The sequence below is a fragment of the Ischnura elegans genome, chromosome 3 (genome assembly GCF_921293095.1).
Source record: "Ischnura elegans chromosome 3, ioIscEleg1.1, whole genome shotgun sequence".
Lineage (NCBI taxonomy): Eukaryota > Metazoa > Arthropoda > Insecta > Odonata > Coenagrionidae > Ischnura > Ischnura elegans.
In genome coordinates this window covers 37628153-37655273 of record NC_060248.1, presented here as the reverse complement: position 1 = coordinate 37655273, position 27121 = coordinate 37628153, and the positions used below count along the sequence as shown (strand labels likewise).

The 27121-nt window shown below is 40.6% G+C and overlaps 2 protein-coding genes across 2 annotated transcripts in view; both read right to left on the bottom strand.

Moving 5' to 3' along the window:
* Window positions 1-235: 235 nt before the first annotated feature.
* The window catches only part of LOC124155169 (5-hydroxytryptamine receptor 1), a 461543-nt gene continuing 434657 nt past the window's right edge, over window positions 236-27121 (bottom strand). The window contains exons 6-8 of the mRNA XM_046528884.1: window positions 5718-5846; window positions 2494-2619; window positions 236-829 (exon numbers count right to left, since the gene is read on the bottom strand). Coding sequence (XP_046384840.1) covers window positions 236-829; window positions 2494-2619; window positions 5718-5846 — 849 coding nt within the window. The remainder of the gene's footprint in view (window positions 830-2493; window positions 2620-5717; window positions 5847-27121) is intronic.
* Window positions 20812-26826, bottom strand: LOC124155669. Its single transcript, XM_046529684.1, has 2 exons — window positions 25760-26826; window positions 20812-21144 (listed from the first exon to the last, which is right to left on the bottom strand). Exon 1 carries the CDS (start codon window positions 26710-26712, stop codon window positions 25786-25788), a length of 927 nt encoding a protein of 308 aa, XP_046385640.1. The 5' UTR covers window positions 26713-26826; the 3' UTR covers window positions 20812-21144; window positions 25760-25785.

The window sequence follows — 27121 nt, the reverse complement described above, 5'->3', positions numbered from 1 at the left end:
AGACATTCAATGAGTGACCGCTTACTGCGAGCGAGAACCGGCTCACTTCCACGGGAACGGTTCATTTCCATCGTACCATCGGTGTTACTCCGAGAAATGAATGACTCATTGAACGATTCATTTGAACATCCAACAGCTCTCCGAAAGCGGTCATTTTCATTCGGAAATACATAGAATAATCCTCCCCACCGGGGTTTAAACAATCAATCATATGGACCACCCAGCATGGCTTCCCTTAGAGATCCATCGGGTGGATGTTGTTGAGGTTGGCGTGGGGGCAGGTGCCCAGGTGGTGGTAGTGGTGCGGGAGAGGGAGGGGCGGCAGGGGCGGCGGGGGCGGAGGCGGGGGCAGTGGAGTCGCGGGGGCCGGGCTCTCCTCGCCCGCCTGCGACTCCGTCTCGCCGTCGGGCTCCGCGGGGGACTTTGGCGTGGGGGGCAGGGGCCGGGGGACCCGGTGGTTGTGGTATCGGAGCTTCCGTCCGGGGCCGTGCTGGACGCCGTAGATCCTCTGCAGCGCCTGCAGGCTGTTGCTGGACACGGTGCGCTCCAGGATCTCTCCCCAGTGTTTCTCTCCCTCCTCGGGGTCCTTGGTGGCCGATCCGATGGAGACGCCGAGGGCGTCGGCAGCCTCCGATTCGGGCGTGTCCCCGGGGGCAGCACCACCCGCGCACGCTCCGCCCACCACCCCTGCGACGCCGCCAACGTGGCCGCCGCCGAGGACGACCGCCTGGCGACCGCTGCAGCACCGAGGGGGGCCGTAGCCATCCGCGGGTAACGAGGCGACTCCTCGGCGACGCAGGTGAGTCCTCCACCACCGCCGGAACGGGATCTGTTGTCGGGGGATGACAGAGATAAAATATTAGGGGAGGGTCATTTAGAAAGAACTATAATTGAGAATTACCCTCTGTCAAAGAGCTCTAGCGCCGCGTCGATTATGTACATGTCAAATATCAATAAACATTGGAACGACGCGTCGTAGCCATGAAAGAAATTGACCACTGACAATAGGAATAACATGGGCACCGAGATACTACCCGCAAAAACTTGCCCTATGATATGAGGTCTTTTAAAGGTGATATGCTGTTAAAATTCATGAGAGGCCTAATGAATAATAATAAATGCTTATAATAATTGAAAATGCTTTTAAAGTTGATATGAGGCCAACTTATGTTCCCACTCCAAGTTTCTTGTCTTACCTGGCTGCTTATGAAAGGATACGTAATCCATTTTTATATTTTCATGGGCTTAAAAATGAAGAGGTAAATGTTAATCCGAGCTTAATTAGTGTTGCCTTAGTCATTTTAAAGAAAGTGCAAATGCATTGTATTTGGTTATGGTTTATTGGGATGATGAAAATATTTACCACGGGAAAAAGTATTATAATTAATTTACAATTTGTAGAGCAATGAGGGGTAGGTGAAGATTTTTGAAATATCTTTCCACGTGTCGGCAGCCATTTGGGGACTAACAAACATTACCACCTCTTACGAACATGGACCGGAAATGAGGAAACACTTCACCATTAAGGACATAGAAATATCATCTATGGTCAATGTTGGGAGCATTCGTAATACTTTCATAGATGAAGTTGATAACGAGAAGAAAATACCCTCATTTTTGCAAAATATATCTCCCATTAGAAAATAATTGAGTTCATAGTTCTTACATGGGGTTGATCTCGAGCGATAATTACCCTTGGTTCTCGTAAACCAGGGGCTACGGGGTCCTGCTTAAATACCATGATTCAAAAATTGAGATAGAATCTCAGAGAGGACTGACTTTTTTGTGATTGACCATTGGAGCTCAAACCTCTCTTAAAAATTCAGAGAAATCCATTACTGGCATAATAATATTATATTTAAAGCATAAAATTTTAAAAATTTGATTGAGGTAAATAGGGTCTTATAACTAAATATATAAGTAAACGACACCCGTATTTCGCGGACGAGTTCCGTTTGATGAATTTGCGAGGCTCATTTGGTTGTACTTTATGCTTTCAGGGGAGAGATAGTTGGTTGAATTTGCCTCTCTCATTCCAACAGTATCTTTTTACATGACACCATCACGTGGCCTACCTTTCGTCTTGCTCCTACCCTTCGACCTATGAGGCTTGAGTGGCCTTACTGGGAGTTATTGAGAATTAATCCCGCCAATACAGCTGTAAAGGCCATAGGAATACGCAAACAGGCAATTTTATTAATTAAAATGTATGCTGCACTGAAAAATATCGCATTTGTTTAAGGAAAAATGTATTATTTCCGAAAATTTATCTACGTATATAACGCAGTGAATTCTATATGGTTTGCGTGAACCCGAATATCAGGACACCAGCCCCAGGTCCCCAAAGTTTTCATGCTCACCTCTTACTCACAAAGATAAGGGGAGAGAACTCTACAGATTTAGCTTTAACCAACAACTTCTCATCTGAGGCGTCAAAATAAATTTGCGCATCTTAGTACTCATTTGGTGTATTATATTACCAAAAACACATACCTTCGATATTAACAACTCCCTGCTAATTCGGCGAAAGTTGTTGTTGAGAAGCCAATAGAGAAAAGGGTTCCAAAAGCTGTTGCTAAGGGCCAGCCACGTTGCGACGAAGTCCACGAAAGGAGGAACCTATAAAAATAGAGAAAAGCATTGTCATCGGAAGGGATTGAAAATACATCAACGCAACATTTAAGTGAATGGGTATATTTCAGTTATATTCTAGAATAAACCCTCAGCCCAACCACATATTATGCTAGTTAATGTGGCAAAATCATTGCATAGCTAAAGCAATGTTTCCTCACCAATTTGGTCCGCATAAAATTTCAGCCAAGGAGCCTGATACACTAGATTAGCATTGTAGCATTGCAGAATTGTAGAATTGCGGTCATAAAATATGGCTATTGGACTCCAGCTGAATAAAAAAAGGGTTTATGAGCTATTATTTTCACCCGATTAATAAAGTTCTTGTGCCATCATTACATGGAAAACTTATACCTGCTTATCTCCAAAAACTTTATTCACTCAACTTTACAATCACTGAATCATAGGAAGCTCGTACGTATGTGTCTCATGTTATTTTTAGGAGAAACATATGATGCCGGAATTTCCAAGTCAGCACTTGTACAATCAGAAAATTTTAGGGGCAATCCAATTTCACGGTGCATCTTGATAGCTAACTAAGCCATCACTGCAACTCTTCCATATGCATCGATGCGTAACTGAATGCTCCATCCATTCGTGAAAAATTAAAGAAGCGCTTTTAATACCTCAAATAAATACATTACATTTTTTCTCTCCCATTTCCAGGACTTACGCAGTTTTGAGATTCATGGCTTCATAACTACTCCATGGATAGCAAAGGGGTAAATCAGACTTGAAGGAAAGCAAAAAAATAATAAATGATTTTACTTTCTCCTGGTGGATACTATTTATGAATTCTTCTCGGGTTCTCAGCCAGGTTAATTCTGTCGTATAAGTCGATGTTTCGAGAGACGGCTTTTTTCCCATCTCCAAGGCCGTGTTACTCTTGAAAAGTCCAGTATCACACTGAACGGATACGACCGTTTACCGAGGACAACAATACGGCTGATGTGTCGTCCGATTGGCTGTAGGTCTTTTGAAATTCTTCATGTTCTTCCCTTATGTTTTTTATACAGCTGATTACAGGTCTTCATGTATTGCCAAGATGAAAGCCGGTGTTCCGATTGAAATTTTTGGTACTGAGGCGGATCTCTATGGCTTCCTTAATTAATGTGATTCTTATTTATTTTAATATTCAATTTCTATTAAAAACTAAACTTCAACGTCGGATTATACGCAAGAATTAACCTGGATGAGAACCCGAGAATAATTTATCAAAAAAATAATGGTAAATTCTGTCACAGGCCCAGCTTTAAAGGTAGTCGGTAAAAAATCCAGCAGCAATTTCAGCGTGCAAATATTACAAAATATAGTTTCTTATTAATAATCGTTCATTGCTATATAAATTATGCAGATTTAGATAACTTACTGATGATTATTCGAAAAATAGATGTTCCAGAAATAACGTTGAGGAATTGGTAAACAGCTAATAATCTTAGAACTACCACAAAGTGGAAATGTGTTAAGAAAAGCTGAAAGAAATGTGTAAGACAATAATACCTTAAAAGGGTTTTAAATTTCAGAATTTCTTGAACGAATGACTTAGCAAATTAATTGATTGTTTTTATGCAGAATCTATTCATGCCTCCATGAAAATCCATGTTTTTTTTCGAATTTATATGATGTCGAAAACCTTAATCATTATCTCTTCAGCGTCGCAAAATTGAGAAGTGCTTGAAAAAAGTAGTGCAAGCAAAATAATTTTGGAGCGCTCCTTAGAAGTGACTTCTTGGTGCATATTGCTTAATGAGCCCTTTCATTCGAATTACACCTTGGTGAAGAGACGGTCAACGCTATTATTAGTCTCCGTCAGATTCGCTTCGTTCAGCAAGCCACTCAAATAGCTTAAGCATTAATTTGGTACAAGTCACATTTCTCAACTTGTTAGCCTAGAAGAACTTTCGAAAAGCAAAACGTTTCATGTGCCATCAAATGAGCTGAAAATGGAAATTTCGACTTTCCAAAATAACTGCCTCGTCATAAAACGCTCCCTTACATTTCGAAATAAAGTTGACTCCGTAATGGGGCCTCTAGCAAGTCATACTAGTTCTCAATCTTAAAAGCATAATTACGAAAGTTTTTTCTCATATCACGGCACGCACTTTCGATATTACTCCTAGCTTCATCGACGATGCAAAACTCTAGAGAAGTTTGACATTTCCTCTGTCTCTCAATGTGGGGAACATTGATACGTTTTTAAAAAGTTTCGGAATTGAGAAGGCTTATGAAATATAAAGTCACAAATCAAAAGCATGTACCAATTTTTAATTCGCTAATTAGATAGTTATTTTCTTTCACTGTAAAAATCAATTCCTCATAAATATCTGACTTTATTTCCTACCCATGTCTTGAACGAGTTCAACTGAAATGGAGCGATGAGTTAAACTATTTTTCGCCCTAACCTATTAATTTCTATTAAAAATTAAACTTCAATGCAAAATGCACCTCCACATACTTGGATTGTAAATATTCCATCTGCAGAGACTATTGTAACCGATTTTTTGTATTCAATGGTCGCGATAATGTCTAGGAGACCAAAAATGTAACTCCAAATTAAAATAGGAACTCTAACAGAAATTTAAAAAGCAGACGATAGGGAAATGTGAGTTAATATTTGCACTATTTCTTCCAATTATTTTCAATAATGCAGATCTTCAAAATAAAAAATAATCGCTAAGAAATGGATAAATTACCCAATCCAAAAAATTTAGAAAATAACGAATGAATTATTACTACAACACGTTCACTAACGATGAAATCATTTGAAATGCAATACATTGTACAGCAACTGTATGGGCGTAGGTGAAAGACATGATGATGATCTTATGAGAGGACTATCAAACTATATAGCAGGTTATACGGTACGTTAATCCGTAAGATTTAGGCTAATTGTATAAACGCGTGAATGAAAAAAATGCACCGTTAAACCACCCAACTTGTGAGAATGCATGTATAAAAAATAGAACCTGTTCTTATTTGATTCATGCAATCGTACATATTCCGTTCCGGACCACCAAAATCGTTCATATATTTGGAAACTAGCTCGAACGGGTTTATTTACAGCATAACCAGACTTTAAGACAAACCTTGGATCCCGTGCAGGCTGCCACCACCTCCTGGATAGTCCAAGGCGTAACCATAACGATGAACCCCAACGACATGGCGGCCATTGTGCGTGACGCGCTAGTACTCAATCTTCTCTCCTGAGCTATCATCTGCGAGAGAAAAAAGAAAGAGATTAGTGCAATATTCATAGAGTAATCAGTTAAGCATGACAATGTGTACAGTAAATATTTTACACTGACATCTAAATGAAACCACATTAGAACTGCGTGGAGAGGAAGCAATTAAAGAAAATTAAGGAGTCTCACAGAAAAAAATATGCCCAAACTTAAATTTTTGTCTAAATTATTTACTTACTATGAGCCTATATCTAAAAAACTTTAGCATGAGAATGGTGAAAACATTTTTGGCATTAAAAAAATTACTGCCCTCGTGGGCCCTATGAAAGTATTCTGACGGTGTTATAAAAAATATGATTTTCATAAAATTGTTTAAATAATCAAAGCTAGATTCGACAATAAAATGTCACTAATAATTACATATGCTAAAAATATAGTGTTACTCGCATACTTCATGCATTTAGCCTGCCATTTATTTTACAGAATAATTTAATGCAATTTTTTACACTATGTAACTTAATTTTTATCTGCCTGGGACAGACATATAAGCATGGTAAATGCACGTATAAATAAATTTTTACTTCTCTAGAGTATCATTTAATGATATAATGTATTAAATACTCATGGTAAATGCATAATTATTTCTCATTTACTCAAATGATTAATTAAATACTCAGTCAACTGCGATTAATTTGAACTGGAAAGCTTACATTAGACCACACGACATGTAATTGATTCGCCGTTTTTCTACTCTAAAATGAATGAAGAATTTTAGTAAAAGTACTAAAATATTGAATGCATAGATTTTTGTAACTATTTCTTCCCTGCAGTAAAGATGAATGGAATTGATGCTTACTATTGGCTAGATAATAGGCTATCGCCAATTTATTTGCAACAGAATTTGCTATGCTACTAATATACCACAAGAAAACCTAAAAATGCATTCTTTTCACCTAGAAAAAATGTAATCGTTATTGTTATAGTTTATTGCCTAAAGGTCAATGCAATTGAGAAATGGACGTATAAGTCTCGTAAATCAGGTAGGGAAAATGCTAAGCTATAAAATGCACGGCCGGATGGTGCACCATCTATAAATGATGTGTTGGCCTCACCATATAGATCTCACATTCATATTTGCGAGATCAATCATTCTCACTGCGAGCTTTGAATACCAAAATATTAAAAAGATCGACCGAAAAGCGAAGTAGCACCGTCTTGAGCAAATATAAAATTTCAAGAGAGCTGTGAAGGGGAAAATTAATGACGCGAATCCCTCGTAAAGCTTAAATACAAGTACCATTCACTATAAGTAGAATCAACCATGTAACGGTCATAAATTGGAAATATTCGTAATTCATAGGTTTTGGAAAAAAAAATCCGCTAATCACACGTCACATACATTTTTCCAAACAAGTGTCACAAACGTAATGAAAACCACGTGCCCATAACCGTAATATCTAATTCATATACGCAGAATACGACATGTTTTTAGTCTATATCACCGTGATGCATATTACTCAGAGTTAGACGTTTTCTAGAGGAAGCCAGAATAATTTGAGGAGAGGCAGTACAAAAAAAAGATATGAAATTCCATGAATTGAGACCTTATCAATACCGCAAAGGTTAGGAGAAGGTGTAAGAAATGTGTCTACGACTACTATCGTTAGTTTATACTGCCTCAGTTTCCTCAGAAGGTTTTTTTTCAAAGGTTTCGGTGATAATATTTTACCGAAGGCTCCTACAGTACTTCCCATGACTAATTTCAAGCTAAAAAATACGTCTTCTAAAGATATTTGTAGTTTGTTGCAGGATTGAGTGCTGGGAGAAGAAAGATAAGTCTTCAGCAGTATTAAGTAAGAAATTTAGCATTTTTAATCGCTTTTGCTTTCATTTTTTTCTTGATTTTCTCATCAAAGCAGAGCTAGTGGTCGTCAAACTAGGAAAAAAACAGTTCTATCACGTAAAATAATTGGAAAGTGACCCAGCCAATGTTTTTTTTTTAAGTTTAATTTTAAGTATTAAACCCCCCCAAAAATGTTCCGAGTTCACCAAGGCGTTAGGTTTTTGAGTTATTTTTTTATTTGCGCCGCCGAATTATTAATAGCGCATTCTAAAATATTAAATATGCAACACTGGAGGAAAAAAATGCAAGCATATCACTCACTTGACATCACTTAGTGTAAATGCGATGGTGGTTGGCGTAACATGGTGAAACTCCTTCATGATGCACAAAGGTTAAGAAAAGACTTCGCTGTTTCACAAAATAAAATATATATTTTTTTGTGAAACAGCGAAGTCTTTTCTTAACCTTTGTGCATCACTTAGTGTGTCTAACTCAGTTCATATTGGATGAATGATATATTTTCCCGAAATTTTCAGCAAAAAATGAAATACTGAAGCATTTTTTCATCCAAAATATTTTCATACTATATCAAAAGAACAGATAATAAGTACGCTTGAGACAAACATGAGGCACTGATGATAATCGGTGGTAATGAGGAAATTATACACCTTTAATTCAACGTACCCTTCTTGAACTAGAAAATAAACCACACGAAAAACCAGAAGGCAAAAGCTGCTTATGATTTTACATACACGATCTAATACATGGCGAATTGAAAGTCATAAAATTATTCACCTAAGCTAAAAAACTAAAAAGACAAAGTTTACGTAGGCACGAGGGTCGTTCAATGAGTCCTTAGAATTTCCGAGAGCTGCACTTTTAAACCCTTTCACTCTAGCTTATTTTCTGGATATCTTGCTCTTATCCTCTATTTATTTTTCTTTATAGATCAAATATTGTGAATAGATCATTAATTTCATTCAACTGCTAACGGGGGTAGAGAGATATGCAAGGAGCAAAAGTTTTTGTCGGGAAATGACCATTTTGAAAAAAACATCTATTAATGCTATTTTGTGTGTTTCAATGGTTAGATTGTAATGGTAAATGGTAATGGTAAATGTGGTTAGATTTAAAAATGTGATATAATTACCAATAGGCTACAGTTTGCTAAAAAATAAAATTAACTGCGCAGGGAAGTACTCAAAGCTTCATAATCATCAGTCCGCTTATACAAATAAACTTAAACGTACAGTAATTTTGCGGAATCATGTACATTGAAAATGCAATTTAAATTTAAAGCGTATCAGCAAAATAGTTATCGGACGAATGCAGATGATATGACTTAACGGATGAACGCACCAGTGAACACTTAAATTTAGCATATGCATTTAAAGTTTAATTTCCCGCCACCATTAATATATTGGGCAAGGATGTTCATCGCACTAAAAAGAAGAACTAAGCTAGTTGGAAAAAGGATTATAATGGCGTTCGGTCAGGGTAGGTAAGGTACCAATAATGCGGAAATAGGTGTGTGGAAATAAACTCTGAGATAGCCCACATTATCCTCACAATTAGTGAAAAAACCATGACCAGTCCCTTGACTGATGGCTTCTCGAATACTGAAGGTATATATTCTAATAACCCTTTCTCTTTTCCCTCTACCTGAACCGCATTCATGCCTATCAGCTCGACCTATTCACGCCAAAAGAGAAATTTCCAATTATTCATCTTATCAAATACTAAACTTTTTCATATCCTTCAAGCCCGTTTCATTAGGTATATATTAATGCTCCATCAATAATTTTTCTTCAAAATTTCTGAACTCACTTCCCTCGTTTGTATATCATATCACGTATCCTATATTTTAAAACGAAATTATATCTTCATTTCAACAGTAGCTTTTAAGTTGGTCAAATTTGTTTACATGATAATTGTGTTAGTAACAGCTTAGGACGTTAAAATTTTTCGCATCGATACTTCTGGATGTCTGGAGGATGGCTGGAGAAACTGCTGTCGCATTTAGACGAGACTACGCGAAGGATCACCCGAAAGCCGTTACTAATGCTCCGTATATCGTTAAAAGCTGCTACGGGCGTTCAGACAGCGTTACCCAGGTGTTAAGCGAATTAGGCCGGGAGCCGCTGAAGACTCGCAGGCTGCGCGCTAGGCTTAGATTGCTTGAACAATTGAGAACGGATATCTTTAAGAGCGACACGGAGAACATAATATTAGATCCGCACTATATTTCTAGGTCCGATAGAAGCGATAAATTAAGAGAGGTGTTTTGTCGAACGGATATATATCGGAATTCGCTTTTCTCCCGAACCATAAAGGACTTAAATAAATGCTAGTCGTAATTTCGTTAAAGAATTTGCTTTTATGTGTAAACGGCTGGTGTCCTAACACCCCCTGCCACACACCTTTTAGGCGGCTTACGAGATATTATGTCGATGTAGTTATAATGCGGAGAAACGCCGCGGAAACCATAGATTCAATAAGATAATTATGTTTTCCGTAATAATAATATCGATTGTGAATTGAATTTGTATTAAACTTTCTGGGTAAGATAAACAAATTCAATTTTTTACACATTCCTTTAGTGTGCCTTGCAAAAATTCAATCATTCTCATAAAGCGCAAACGATCTTACCTGACGGTCGTCTAATTAAAATACAAACCACCCTCACAAAAGGGAAACTATTTGGGAGGGAGAGAGTTTATCATAGTTTTTTTCTTTCTCTTGCCACATGCCACTCTTTTATATGATGGATGCCATCCGGGAGTAAGGAGGAGGACCTTCGGCTGGGGAATAGAACAGGTATGTGAACGGATTGAATCATAAGATAGATAGCATAATTTTAGAATAAAAAATAAATCATTAAAAAGAACACGGAAAAAAAGTTTAACAAAGCCATAAAGAAAATATACAAGAAGCTAAGCCTCATTCACACCTCTATGATTTTTATGAGCTAATGGCTGGCAGTGGATAACATTTCCACCAAGGTTCTCGAGCGAAAATCATATAATGGCGAGATGTAACGAGTTGTCGTATTCTTTACCTTTTGAGATACAAAAAACTGTTTTCTTTAACAAAAATTCCCATAGCTAAATTATCTGAACCGGGAACTGAACTTTGGACTTTTGTATTTCAAGGAAACTGCGCGCTACTACTGAAACTACCGCTTGGATTTTAGAAATTATAAAAAGAAGTGGCGCGGAAATCTGGAGTCATGTTGTTCGATTCTTGAATCAGGATATATTTCCTAACACAGTTAATGGAAATTTCACTTGCATTGATGAAACAAGTTCGAGATATATCGCGCCTTATTTGATAATTTGCCTCACATGAATAATATATGATAATACCTTACCCGTCCACTGGAAGGTCAAATCAAGATAAAACAGATTTCCCTCGATGAAAGAAAGCTTTGTTTAGGAAGGCTGAAAATGAAAATTTTCGAAAGATTTAAGAGTAGTTCCGTTAATGTTTATCTACTATTTTTTCCACTCTTCAGGTACCAATCATAGATGAAAGTGAACATTTATCGTAAATTCTTCAATGAATCAACAAGGACTTCTCAAAACAATAACGCCTATAACAATAATTTCTTCACTCTAATACCGTGTATCTCAAGTTTCCTTGTATAGTATCTTTTCATTAGGGTGGTCCTTATTTTTCGATTTTTTAAATTTCTTTCGGAACGCCCCCTCATATTATGCCAATTGGTGTAAAAACATATCCTGTAAAATATTATTGCAATTGTATAACGGGAAGACGTGCCACATCGCACTCAAAGTTGAGAAATGTTGGTATTTTCGGCTGTTTTTCGGATATGAATGGCGATAAGAAGGCGCTGGTATTTTTCAACCAATTTTCTGTGGTAACTAACGATAAAATGGACATTTGGCATGCTGCTCGTAAAATATTTTCCAATTGTGATAGGTAGTTCCCGAGATATGGCCCCAAGTATGAGCGCGTCCCACCCTAGGCAGACATTTTTGGTGTCACGCGGGTTGCATACGCTCAACATTTGTTGATCATTCTCACTCATCGTAAAACCATTAAATTCTTTAGATAAAGTTAAATATTCGTCAATATAACCTTTAATTCTATATTTATCACTGTATATGTTTTTACACCAATTGGCATAAAATGAGGGGGCGTCCCGAAAGAAATTAAAAAAAAAAGGAAATAAGGACCACCCTACTCTTCATATTGAATTTCCTCAGAATTCGGGTTCTCAACTTCATTATTTTCCACCTTTATTCTTCTTATTCAAGTTTAAATAATATCCAGAAGACTTTCTAAGCACACCAAGTTCACCAATTTCAGCATTCCTACATCCTTGAGTTTTTAATAAACACCTTTTGTAGTCGTTTCTTTGTTGGAGATTTTTGACGTTGACCCTCACGAGCCCATTCATCATCCTCACACCTTTTCACTGCGCTTTCCCTCTCTTTGTTGCGATAAATGCCACTAAAAAAGGTTCAAAACTCTGAAAATAGATAAGACGGAAATTCCTCCACTGCTCTTCATAATAAAGTTCTCAAAGATACGTTACATTATTGACGCATCCGTAGGTCTCTTCAGACTAAAAATGATAGACTACCCTCACATGGGTGCAGTTTTTAATTTTATAAGTTGATAATTTAAAAAAAAATTATCACTTTTTCCGTTGAAGCATATATTTTTTATAATCACTAACGAAAAAATAATAAATCCCATTGATAAAGTTTCCTTTGAATATCATTTGCACCCTCTTCAATATACTTCCATGAAGGCCAAAATTTAATTTCAAATAATCAATAAGAAAATAACAATAAATTATACTTCAATGAACTATAGTACAGTGCAGTAGGATTTTAATTGATTTCTCTAAAAGTTACTCGTCTTGCAGCCGATTTTCCAATCGTACTTTAAAACTCGAATCATTATCATCATTGACTTTCTTGCTGAGAGGCATCAATTTTTTAGTTACCTCTCCTCATCGCCTACGGAATAAATAGCGGTAAGTATTTTCCATAATAAACCCTCCCGTTTACCGGCGAGGAAGAGAACCCATCACGTTGCCAATTGAAAGGCTTTGAGGTTGCAAACCTGAGCGACCGTAGAACCCAAGAAATATAGAGAAAAGCGGAGGAATTGAGGGGATGGCAGATGAAAAGAAAACTTCGCAACGTGAGTTGGGGGAAGAGAAGAAGTTCCGGCGGGTAAAAAAATGTGTTTCCGCCCTCTGCCGGATGTTCTCCACGCGGAAAATATTTATGGTGTTGTTTAGCTAAAAATTTTCGAAGAAGATTAACGACCAACACCAGTTATGGCGGTAACTAAACGCATGCATCGAGCTTGGGCCATAAACGGACTACAAATGCAGCATTAATTTTGTAGTTTTTTTGTGATCAAATCATGGAGCAATTGCATGGAAATATGGATGAGGACACGGATTCTGAGATAGATGAAATAAATAGAGGGATTGCAATCTAGCTCGATTTTGCTCACAAAAAAAATTTGCGATGAACGTAAACTGGAATTAATTCAAGGAAATAACCGCGGATCTGCTGCAGGCGTTATTTCACGAAGTCAGCCGCAAGTGCACAGAAAATGCATAGAAATACACGAGAAAAATCATTTGCTATAAATCAAATTTGCGATGTCTCAATGGCGAGAAATTCAAGAGGCTACTTTTATGCACGAAACTCACTTTTTGCTTCATCAGTGCTATTCCACTAATTTGTAATCACGTAACGAAATCTTAACGAAACTAAATAGCCCCTGGAGGTCCAGAGTATGCATGTGATGTTACTAAAATTATAGGTCAAAAATGACACAAGACCTGTGGGACAGTCTATATAGTTAACGTAATGAGCGCTCTGAACAGGAGGTAGACATTAATTTATTTACACCACGCACTATTTATTTCGCTTTAACTGGCTGTAAGTAGTACTAACTAAAAGACGCCTCCGAAGTAAGTTAATTAAGTAAAAAACTTCTCCTAATATATCAGGATTGGAAAGAGAATGAGTAAACACCACTTCATATTCCAGCTAGAATCACAAAAAAGAGCTCCCAGTGATGCATGTTGAGCTTCATGGAAAAATATATAAAAATTTTAATTAATAATAACGTCTCCATTACGGACAATAGGACTAAGAAAATAGATGAAGTTTATTAAGTGCACCCTTCGCGCGCTGATGTGGCAGCGATGAAGCGGAGTCAATGACCTGAGAAGTGAACTACGAGGGTAGCCTTTTAAGAGTCGGGAATAGAGCGTTCCTTATCACCTAGCAACTATAAATGGTATTTACAAACAACTTTTTGAGTTGGTTAATGCCTATGCAAAGTTTCATTAAGACCGGCCTGATAGTTTTCATACGGTGCCTTGTCAAAGTTCCCAAGTCGATGTACAAGATGGAATTAAGTCATTAACAGTACCGCACCATAATTTTCAATAACTTTCGCCCAGTGAGAATGCGATACTGAACTTTTTGTTGTTTTTGGCGAAGAAGCACCATCAAAGACAACCGTTTATCGCTGGTATGCAGAGTTTCACCGAGGACGCTCTAGCCTCAGTGACGAACCGCGTGAACGGCGACCAAAAACCGCCGTCACTCAAGAAAACGTGGATGCTCTACGTAACATGATTGTGGAAGATCGTCATGTTACATACCGTGAGATTCAGGCATCGTTGGACATCTCAGGGACCTCAGTTCAAGAGATCTTACCGAAGATTTAGGTGTAAAAAAATTGGTTTCCCGCTGGATACCGCACCTGCTCACAGAAGAACAAAAAGCAGCTCGAGTCAAATGGCGTCGAAATACTCTATAACGATTCAATTCAAGAGCATAAAAGCACGTTCACAACATCGTAAGTGGTGATAGCTACGACCCAGAATCAAAAAGCCAACCTTCAGTATGGGTCTTCCAAAGTGAGCTCAAACCGGCAAAAGTTATTCGCTCTTGCACTGTTTCCAAGAAAATGGTCGCATCGTTCGTAGCCAAATCTGGGCATGTAGCGACGACTGCTCTTGAAAATCAAAGAATAGTTAATGCTCAATGGCATACGACCATTTGCTTTGCCGGAAGTGATCGCCGAGCTTTGGAAAGATAACTCAAATCGACGCATTACGCTCCATCATGACAATGCAAGCTCACACACCGCTCGAGTCACAAAGTCGTTTTAGAAACAACAAAACGCCGAAATTCTTCATCATCCTCCATATAGCCCGGACTCAAGTCCCAATGATTTTTTCACATTCTCCAGAATGAAGTATATGCTACGAGGAAAGTGCTTCCAGACGTCTGAAGAAGCGGTTGATCCCTACAAAACAGCCATTTTGACTACCCCTACTTCGGAATGGAATAAATGCTATACCGACCGTTTTCATGCAAAGTGCATTGACTATCGTGGTGAGTACTTTGAAAAACAATAAAAACGATTGCGTTATTGTACCTCTTATAGTTTTCTTCATTCCCGACACTTAATAGGCTACCCTCGCACGAAACGTGGCGTGAGCAATTGCAGAATATTATACTCCACTTTAAAAAAGACGGCAGTGGAACATTAATGGGCTTGATGGATGAGAGACTTATCAAAACGGAAGGAAAATGGAAGTATTAAGGGAAAATGTAAATTGCCAATTCAAAACTATTTCTTTAAATCATGATGATACTTATATTTCCACACTTTGAAGTTTCATTCTTCGTTTAAGGAACTCTTACTGAATTATTATTCTTGCTGATTGCCTATTGAAGTCATATTAGTGACCTTCTTTATTTGGAGGTAGTCATTGTATTTTGTGTTCTTCTGTCTCCTGAATTTATCATTGATTCATCTTTATCCTCAATAAAAAATCTAAACAAACTTCGAGAAATCTAAACCTATGATGTTAGTCATCCATGTCCTTAATACAACACTAATGCAACAAGGCTTACCAAATCTTCTGCGAAAAACATTTTTTAACTCCGAAAAGCCCAATTCTCAAATTTTATAAGCTTTTCACAATATAAAATAATGAGCTCTTTACTTCATGAAAAAAATTCTGAGCCAAGATATAACGCACGGAATGTGAAATAATAAAGTGATTCACGATAACACTCCCTTACATGTCAATTTGGATTGACTAAGCTGCACGATATATTTTCAGTACTTATTGGTGTTTCACAATGCAACAAAATAATGGAGTTATATAGCTTAAAAACATTGGTCTCCCTTATTTAATTGTTGTTTCACTAAGTAAAATAAATATTCTTGGAAGCTTAGCCGTAGACGCACAGTTTAAATCTAGATGTAAGATTTCCACCATAAACTTTGAATGAAAATTCAGTCAGCTACATTAAAATCCAAAAAAACTAAGAAGTAACATAACATACAGCATAATAATATGGACCCTTGACATTATTTTTAACGGGCGAAAAAAAATTTAACTCAATCTTTATTTTGAAAGTTAACGAGTATGGAATGGAAGAAAAAATGAACTAAAGCCGTTGATGAGAAAACTTAGTACTGTTAATTGGACCACCGCTAATGAATGAATGAGATAATTAGTACTTTGGAGCGCATGAAGCGCTCAAATAATCAGAGGGTTTGAACTTCACGGTGAGGTATATGGGTCCGTATATTGAGTTTTATTTTGTAGGCACAGAAAAACACAGATAATATGGGTATTTTATGAGGCGCAGTCCCAATAAGACAGGTTTGTGACTGCAAGATTCAAAATAAATAATTTCTGCGTAAATAATAAAAAAAAGTTTGGGTGAATAAGAAGGAATTATCCAAAGCAGGCAATTGGCAAAAGTATGAAAACATTAACACGCAAAAAAATCGCATAAAAACTATTTTGCAAAAAATCCTTTGGATATCTAGGCCGAGAAGATACACACCCCCTACAGAAATTTTCATCACTAGCGGTGAGAAATTTGAGGTCAACAATTGGTTGACCTGGGGTAGAATAACCCATATATACATGCATTAATCAATTTTTCCGTATGATTAGAAAAGTCACCACAAGAGTAAGTAGGGGAACTCAAAAATTTAATTTCCATAATATATATGTTGGGAAGCTATTCGTTCAATAGTAAGTTGATGAGGCGCAATTAGAAGAGTGTGTTTTTTAAAACTTTAATGAGGCGCAGTTAGAAGTGTTTTTCTTAAACTTTATTGAAGAAAATATTCACTGAATTTCAACATACACCTTTTAAGATGGCCGTTCCAAGTACTTATAGCCTTCTTAACAATTACCTCATTCAAATAATTTTTGAACATTCTTCGCCAATAATTCTGTTGTAAATCATTTTCTAATACGCTAAAAAGCAAAATTTAGATACAGACCAATCTTATAAGTCAATGAAGAAATGTATCTATATAAATACTTTACACTGGTGCTTGAGCTGCAATAAGCTCATAAGTTTGTGTATATTTTGACTCCTATCAATATTTATGATAAAAAATAGCGTGCATTAATATAAAAAATTGACTCCGAAAGCTTTGGTAGAACTTTGAAGTACAACGGATCATCCATATTGAAGACAAATACATGAGCGTCGTAGCAAACATATTCCCAAAAAGTATTAAAACAAGAAAACATAGGAAAAAAATTATTTCGAGGAGAAAAATTAAATCAATGGATATGTCAAGGATTAAAAAACAAAAATTCTTCAGCTCTTTTAAACTAAAGGACAATTTATTTTTTTGCGTGTTAAAATCTGATTAGTATCAACACCACAAAGGACAAAACAAAGAGTTACATATGGAAAAATCATCAAAGATATACTATGCAAATTCGATTTGTGGAAATCGGTTGCATTGAAAAATATTCATTTCCTATAAAACACAAATATTCCACAGAGTCCTAGCGTTTTCGAATTCACTGGATCATGGCGAAGGAAAATTATGACTATTTTCGTCTCTAACTAATTACATTAAAAAGTCGAACGGAAGCTAAGGGGTTGTTTGAAAATAATGAAAAGGCGCGTAGAGATGAAGACTGCTCTGCTCAATCTGCTTCAGCGCGTAGGTGTGCGCCTCGCTATCTTGCGCCCGTGACGCAATTCAACTGCCATGGCATAGGTATATTCCCGCTTCGCTCACCTAGAACCCCCGCAAAAAGCCCAGCGGCCTTTTCTGGCCTCACTGCCAGGACTTGCAATTTTTATCTGCCGTTCGCTCCAAAAAGATCGGTTTTTAATGCTATCTAACCTACTTAAATCGAATCTTAGGAATAACAAAAAGTTCTTGGCTCCCAAAATTAAAGGTTAAAAGGTTACAACGGTTAAAAGGCGTGAAATAATGACTGCTTGAATGACTTGGTGCCGTTAATAAGCTTCCCCGCGATGCTAAAATTCCTCATAACCATCACATACCATACAGGCATAGTAGTACTACAAAACAGGCATTGGTGCAGTTGGCAACACTATAATAGACGGACAATTTAGGGCTCCGACAATTTTTCTAGGGTTTCAGACGATTTTGGAGGGAGTTTATTCTATGATTTTTTGTCTTACCCGTCTCGTTCAATCAAAAAAATTATATGATTAAGCCAATGGCTGGAAGTGAGTTTTGTAGTACTACTAAAGTCGCCTCTAATGAATTTCAGGGGACCATCATTCTATTTGGTAAGAACGAAATTTTTTTTATCCAGAATAAAGGATTTAGCCGTATACATTATAGAATTGACTGATTAATGTTCTTTAAATCGTCTTTATTTAAGCAACATATCTGAAACAACTAACCATCGTTCCACCCTTTCCATCAAACGTTTGTAAAGGGAAGAATTTTGATATCAACAGTAGAACTATGTGGTGATAGCCACACGCGAGAACAACTGATGATAATGTGCGGTTAAGTAGGCTAGAGTAGTTTCTTTATTAAAGAGGTAATAATTCCCTTAAAAGATGCCGAGGAATAGTTCGTAATAGCAGGAATTTCGTATTATCCCTTCTCGCTACATGCGCGGAAATTAACATTGGCGACCACTGGCAAAATTCAAAGGGGCCCGGGAACTCACCTCATTATTAGCGAGACATCGTTACATGCGATATCGATATAAGCGAGTTTTACTGTACGTAGACACCTTTCCCAACTCAACGGAACCTGCACTTCGACAGGTAAAACGAGTACCAAGGGTGGGCTCGCGGGGTTACACTCTTGAGGGCTGGGTTTGTAAGACCGAGACTTGTCACCCACACACCTCGGGAGAGGAAGGACAGTGGAAGGAAAAAAAGGATAGGATGCACAGCGCCGCCGGGATGAGAACGCGACGACGCCTCCAGGGATAGTGGCAGGGATAGAATGAGTAGGATAGGGAAATCCCAACGCCGTCATTATGTCTACGTGGGCCACTACTAGCGAAACCATAATTAAGAGTTTCTACGGATAGGAAAGCTTTCTTGCACTCCGACAATCAACCCTCTCTGAAGCAGAGCTGCTTCAGTGAGAAATTACATTTCAAGATTTCTCATTTTAAAAGTGTGAAAACTTTCTACTCAATCATAACTATTGTGGCAGCTACATATTACACAATTAAACTTTACAGCACAAAATAGCAGGTAGTTTGAATACTTCCTGAATAGAGCCGAAAATTTATACATTTTTGCTGTTACTTAGAAGCGAAATTTGGTTATGATGGGTTAAAGGTAGTAACACCGTCCTTATTTCCCACTCTTACGTATCTGGGCAAGACAAAATAATTCAGTCACTTATTGAAACAGACGACCAGGATGGAGGGCACTCGGTAGAAGGAAGTAGGCGCGCACTGAAAGCGCTCAAGCTCTTTGACTCCGTAACGCTCTCCGCGTTACGTATGCGGGATCTCTGCCCCGCTTACGCGTTACCGCGCGCAAAAAAACAGCGACATATCCCACATAAGATGAATCCTTTCCAGGCCTCTTTTTTTTCTCTAGATCTCTATTGAAGTTCCTTGCTCCCTCTCTCTCCCCTGTCCGAAACTCAGAGGTCTTTGACGCAAGATCCAGATGCAAGACGCCACGGTTACTTCTATTTGAAGTGGCTCCCACTCCCTTGCATAATAATAAAAGAAAAAGGAACAACCGGTGGAAAGAAACGCTTTCGTTCCACGCTAAGAAAAGAAGCGGTTACATCTCACTGGAAATTGGATATTCATCCATCCCTCCGGAGAAATGGTTGCAATACAGCGGCTTGCCGAAAGGTTTGCGTCATCAAAGGGAAACATAAATAGATACTTTTAAATTAGAGGAGGATATACATTGCTCACCCTACATTCTATCCCTCAATGGAATAGGAATACTTAATTTGCATAAACGTTTAATTACATACTTAATGTATGTACTGGATGAAGCTGATATATTTGTACACTTGCGTTTCTATCTACGCACAGTGGGCGGAAATCGGAGAAAGCCGGAAAAAAATTACAAAATAGCTTTTTTGAGTTAGAAATTTGAAATGTCTCATATTAACTCAGAAATAATTGAACTTCATGGAATTGTACGTGATTTGACATGATTATAACCCGTTACTGAGATACAAAGGCTGAAAATTGAGCAAATTTCCATACAAATTTTCAATTTTCTCTCATGAATCTTACAAATTATGTAGATGGTGAAGTTAAAGGTGGATTCTTACAGAATAGAAAACCATATAATCTGTCATAATGGTATTTTTAATTGACGCACATTAACGAAAATATTCAATAGATTCTTAACACGCAGTTACACAACGGCGGACACTGTTTTTCGACATAATTTTACATTTAGTAAGTTTCAAATGGTTGTTCGACAAAGTCACGCTAAGTAACTTACATCAGATCATTATATAAATAAAAACGAGATGTATATAAAAGATAATACAAAAATGTAACAAAGTAATCCGTTAGCGGAGAAATAAAAAAGAAGACGCCGCAAAAGAGTTTTTATTTACGGCTGATTATAATGCGAAGACTTGGCAATTAATTTTTGATTTGTCGTTTACAGCATTACAATATTCGTTCACAGAGAAATATTTTCACCCTGGCGAGGTAATAAAAAGAAGTTTGGAGTAATTGAGGGAAAATGTGGACGGAGGTACAAATTTAATTAATGTAAGGTTCAGTATATCGATAGCATCAGGGAAAGGCAGGATTAGTTTAAAGGAAAAACTCCATTACTCAAGCAGGTTTATTGGGCACATCCGCACTCTACAGCCGCCAAACACACTCTCCGCTCTTCGTGGACGCAACTCCGATGGCCGTTCTCATAGCACGCCTCTCCGCGTGATATCTCCTCTATCTTCTCACTCGCGACCACCCAAGAGGCTGCCTTCTGCTGACGCTGCACGGTTCTCACGCATAAGGCGATGGGGAGTGGGGTACGTGACAGGAAGGGTGATAAGACGAGACGCAAACCGCCAATGCAGCGGCCCGTGGGCGGTGGGTGGCGAGAGGTGGAAAAAGGAGGTCACGTCCCATCTTCGTGATACTTACATCACCCTCCCTCCAAACAACATTTAATCCCCCGATTAAATGGGGATGGCCGGAAACTGGAAAAATGCTTAATAAGTGACAATATATACCAAAGAACCAAAAACATCCAAGCAATTGGGATTACCCACACGATACAAAAGAAAAAAAAATTAACACTCAGTAATGGTAAATCATGTCCCCAAAATAAAAGAAAAAACATAGCATTCAAGGAATAATGTTTACACAAAAATAAATTCTGAGAGACAATAAAAAATAAACGTGATCAAAACCATCGTGGAATAATAATTACACTTCTACCATTACACAAATCAACAAATTCAGTACTTCAACAATAACAGCACAAACCAAACTATGAAAGTACACTTCAAACGCCACCGTGAAAGAAAGAATTGGGAAGAAAACAAATCATTCAAATATTTCACGCGCCTTTCTCTTTCTCACTTCACTTCTCCTCACTTTCATTTACTCTACGCGATACACAATAAAAATTTCTTCACTTTTCTCAGGATCTCTGACAGCCACGAAAAAGCTCTTCGGGGCAAGGGGGTTGGGAAGGGCAAACAGTTTTATTTTAAATCAGTCACACACTCTGAACATTTCACGCTACAATCACTGGCCTTTGAATTACTTTTCTCGTCTCGGCCGTAAGTCGTAGACACGGGGACCACTCACACCCACTGGGACCTCGTCGGGGGGGGCAGGGGAGGGTAAGGGCGTCTTCTCGTCAATGACGTCTTCTCCAGCTGGCGGCGAGACGTCCTGCCGTCGCGGTCGAGGGCGGAGATGATATGGGGGTCTCCGCGGAAGTGCCGGCGTGTCGACCTTCGCAGGAATGCAGCCTATCTCACGCTCACCGCCCAGATGATGCCGCACTGTTTGTTGACACTCTTCTTCGCCGGCCGCCGAGTTAACACTCGATTCTTCGTTACACTCCGTATTCAAGTCTGGGCTTGATGCTTCCTCTCGAGAGACAGTGGACTCAGGGGGGGAAACTTGAGGGATTTCACCAACAATAGGGGTGGGGGAGGGCTCACTTTGGGAAGGGGGGGCTTCAATTCGCGTATTCGGCGATTCTTGAGGAGGACATGTGGAATTAGTCATATAAGGTAAATTTTTCCTTGGTCTTCCCCTCCCCCTTCTAAACACCTCAGGGCGGAAAATACAGTCAGCTTCTCGCTTTTGTTTTTTGCACGCTCGATCAGCACACGCAAACGGAATTTCGCCAATGCATTCCTCCCATTCACTATCAGATACGGCCTTTCTCGGTCTGCCACGCCGTCTTTCTCCGTGGGGTGGGGGAGGAATCGAAAGATGACTAGGGTGGGGTTTCACTCGATCCTTATGTACGATCACAGTCCTATGCTGAAGCTGCAATTTTAAATTGGAGGGGGAAAGTACTTCTATCACCCTATACGGTCCTTTCCAGGGGCTGTGAAACTTTCGCACTTTGCCCGGTTTAAGAACTGGGTCCGTCAAGTACACATACTCACCCGCGACATAATTTCTCCCCCTTTTAGTGTTTTTTAATCCTTTAGCTTGTTCCTCATGGGCTCTGCGATTATTCCGTTTACAATCTTTCCAAATCACTTGCAGTCTATTTTGTAGCTGGGACACAAAATCGTCCACGGAAACAGGGGCGTTTTTCACGCACTCAAAGGGGGTCTTTAGTCTTTCCCCGAATATCACTTCATGAGGGGAACGACGTACGCTTCTATGCCAGCTTGAATTGTATGCACAGACTGCATAACCTACCCATAAATCCCAGTCATTGTTTTTGCAATTAACATAGTGGGAGATGATCTGAGCTATTGTACGGTGTACTCTCTCGACCCTGCCGTTACATTGGGGGTGGAATGGGGAGGTTTGTAACTTCTCTATGCCCAACAACCGACACACATTCTGGAAGAGTTCCGAGGTAAAATTACTACCCTGATCGGAAAGTATTTTTTCCGGGACACCGAACTTAAGTATCCAATCGCGCACCAGAGTAACGGACACAGATTCCGCGGTTTGATCCCCCAAGGGCGCCATCACCAAATACCGTGAAAAATGATCTATGATGGATAATACGTAACGATTTCCGCGTTCCGTTTTTGGGAGCGGCCCCACGATGTCTAGTGCAATGAATTGGAATGGTCGGTCCGCCTCCGGCAGCGGCTGCAATGGCGCCTTTGTCTTCCCATATGGCGACCTACGTAGACATGACACGCACCCCCTGACGTAATCAGTACAGTCTTTCTTCCATCCCGGCCACCAATACCGACCGCCCACGCGATACTTCGTGGAATTTACACCCATGTGCCCAGCGAGCCTATGGTCATGACACTGCGTTAGTATTTGCCTCCTCAAACCAGCAGGAACAACTACTTTGTGCACCCCTTCCTCAATTCGACACAGCAAGCCATCCGCAAATTCAAACTTATTCTTCCCGATCCATCCGATGCACTCTTCGTCTGCTTCTTGCGCCTCCTTTAGATTCAGTTCCTCCTCTGCAGTGACTTTTCTTACCTTGCGGCTCAACCCATCGGCATTCCCATGCAATTTCCCCGGCTTATGACACACCTCGTAATCGTATTCCGACAATTTTAATGTCCAACGAATCAACCGGCTATTAGGATCCTTCAGACTAAATAACCATTTAAGAGCCGCATGATCAGTGATAATGTTAAATTTTCGCCCATATAAGTAACACCTGAAATACCCTACGGCCCAAACGACGGCGAGTAATTCTCGTTCAGTGGCAGAATAATTTTGCTCCGCTTGATTAAGCCTACGAGATGCAAAGGCGACGGGATGTTCTTCTCCACCAATCTCTTGTGATAACACGGCGCCGAGGGCGTGATTACTAGCATCGGTAGACAACGTGAACGGTTTCCGAAAATCAGGATATGCCAGCACAGGGGTGGAAGTTAGAGAGTATTTCAATTGACTCAAAGCAGCCTCGCATTCAGCGTCCCACTCGAATGCCCTCCCCTTTTTAAGAAGATTTGTGAGCGGCTTTGCAATCGACGCGAATCCCTTTACAAATCGCCGATAGTAGTTAGCCAGGCCGAGAAATGACTGCAGCTCTCGGACGTTCGTAGGTGTTGGAAAATCTCGCACCGCTTGAATTTTTTCTGATTCCGGTCGCACCCCTTCACCACTTATCACATGACCCAAATACTTCACGCTGCTTTCCGCAAAATTGCATTTCTCTATTTTTAACGACAACCCAGCGTCACTTAGCCGCTGGAAAACAGAGCGTAACCGGACAACATGATCATCCACCGTGTCACTGAATACGATAATATCGTCTAAATAGACGAGACAACGTTCCGGCTTAAGGCCTCTAAGTACGCCGTCCATCATCCGCTGAAAACTTCCCGGCGCGTTCCTAAGGCCGAAGGGCATGCGTTTATACTCATACAGGCCACTATCGACAATAAACGCGGTTTTCTCCTGCGAGTCTTTAGCCATGGGTATCTGGTGATAACCACTCGTCATATCCAAAGTAGTGAAATAGCGACACCCCCCTAAATAATCCAAAGTTTCTACTATGTTAGGTAGCGGGTACACGTCAGGAATTGTGACAGCATTAAGTGCCCTAAAGTCTACACAAAAACGGTACGCCGGCTTTCCATCGGTAGACTTTTTTGGAACAATAACAATTGGGCTCGCCCAAGGACTGGAACTAGGGGATATTACCCCAGTTTTTAACTGCTCTTGGACGAATTGTTCAACCAAGGGCTTCTGGTGAAAAGGAATCCGATACGGACGTCGGTATATTGGACGAGCGTCACCAGTAGGAATATGATGTTCGACGAGATTAGTAACAGGGATGGATTCCTTTTCACTAAATAGTCCCCGAAAACTTTCTATTAGTTCCTGAAGAGGTTTCCTTTCCGACTCTGATAGGTGTGCAAGTTTTTCCGTGAGATCCCACCCCGACTTGTCCTTCTCCGCGCGTCTAATTGCTCTTTCCGGAACTTCACTAATTTCCACACCGTTTGCCGCGGCAATCGTCGTACCTCGACGTATTCTAATTCCCTCGTCACTCCAATTAGACATCATTACTATTACCCGGTTTTCCTCATCCACCCTACTCAGGGTCCGGGCAACGGCGCACCCTTCCACTTCGATCAATCTGGGTTCTATCACAACCATTTCTGCGCCCCCTACCGCCGCGCGTGGTACAGTCACTAGAAACCTTTTTTCCGACCGCGGCGGTATGTACTCCTCATCTGAAAGAATTACCGCATGGTCCTTGTCCGTAGTGATCCGGAACGCACTAAATGTCTTTTTCGAACGATCATTCTCTACCCCATCAGCCCCGTGCAGCGGAATTACACGCCCGTCTAGTTTCATTGCCCTTTCTGGAAGGTTGATTACACATCCGTATTTACATAGAAAATCTAACCCCAAAATCCCTTCAAAACCGCCCAATGTTTCAACTACTTGCACATTGATTGGATAAACATAACCGCCTATTTCTAAAGACACCGGCTTCTCACCATAACTTTTCAGCACCCGCCCCGCGACGCCTCGGATGCGATATTGTGACGGCTTCATCCCGCTCCCTCTACACGATCCCCGCACTAATAATGACACTTGGGCCCCAGTGTCTAACAGAAACGAGCACATTTTCCCTTCAACCACCGCTCGCACGACTAAGTCCTTCACTCCCGCACTCACCTGGACGGCTGGAATCAGCACTTCCTTTACCAGGGGTCGGCGCCGGCGGGACGGTCGACCCCTTTGCCGTTTAAATTGGCCGCCCGGCTCGATGACCCCTTCCTGCACTCACGAGCAAAATGGCCCTCCACGCCGCAGCTGTAGCACTTCCCACGTCGTTGGCTGCGACACTCACGGGCGAAATGGCCAGTGCGCCCGCAATTGTAGCACTCACGAGCCGTCACCTGGAACGCTCGACGACTGGGCGATGGATTACGCGGCGTCCTCTCAGCCTCCCGGATTCTCACTGCCGTCGCGACGGCGGCGTCGAAACTCTCGGGCATAGCGAGTCGGCATAGCCTGCCCAATTCGCCCGAAAGGCCTCTCAAGAAGGCATCCAAGGCTCGCTGATCAGCCTCGTATCTCATTGCCTCCATCCGCTCCGGAGTTCCGCCGATTTCCGCCGTCCGCGCGTTGATCCGCCTGACTCGATCCGCGAACTCTTCGATGTCCTCCTTCGGCTCCATGTGAATGACTGCTAGGAGCTCTCGGTAGAAACGAGCGGTCTTCTTCGAGCGATAGCGGTCGAGAATGATATTCTTCCACGCCGAGTAAGTGGCCGCCGTCTTACATTCTGATCTCGTGCGCTCGTACACCGCGGCTTCCCCACCCAGACGTAGCCGCGCGGCGGCGAGCGTTTCCCCATCGCTCCATCCGCTCAGGGACGCCACCTGCTGGACTCGCTCGAGGTAGGCATCGACGTCATCGCCGGGGCGACCATGGAAGGGTTCTATGGAATTTAGGAGGGTGAATTTTGCCCTCGCGGGTGAAGCGACCTCCTGCCCTTCTCCCCTGGCGACGACGGCTCTCAAACGCTCGTTCTCAGCACCCAGCTGCTCAAGTTTGTCTGCGAAGTCGTCGATCACCCGTTGGAGGTCCACCTCTTGCCCGCCGAAACTAACCCGACTCGCCATCTCGCCTTAGGTCGTCTCGTGTACTGCCCCCTGATACATATCGATCCCACTTCTGACACCAGATGTAAGGTTCAGTATATCGATAGCATCAGGGAAAGGCAGGATTAGTTTAAAGGAAAAACTCCATTACTCAAGCAGGTTTATTGGGCACATCCGCACTCTACAGCCGCCAAACACACTCTCCGCTCTTCGTGGACGCAACTCCGATGGCCGTTCTCATAGCACGCCTCTCCGCGTGATATCTCCTCTATCTTCTCACTCGCGACCACCCAAGAGGCTGCCTTCTGCTGACGCTGCACGGTTCTCACGCATAAGGCGATGGGGAGTGGGGTACGTGACAGGAAGGGTGATAAGACGAGACGCAAACCGCCAATGCAGCGGCCCGTGGGCGGTGGGTGGCGAGAGGTGG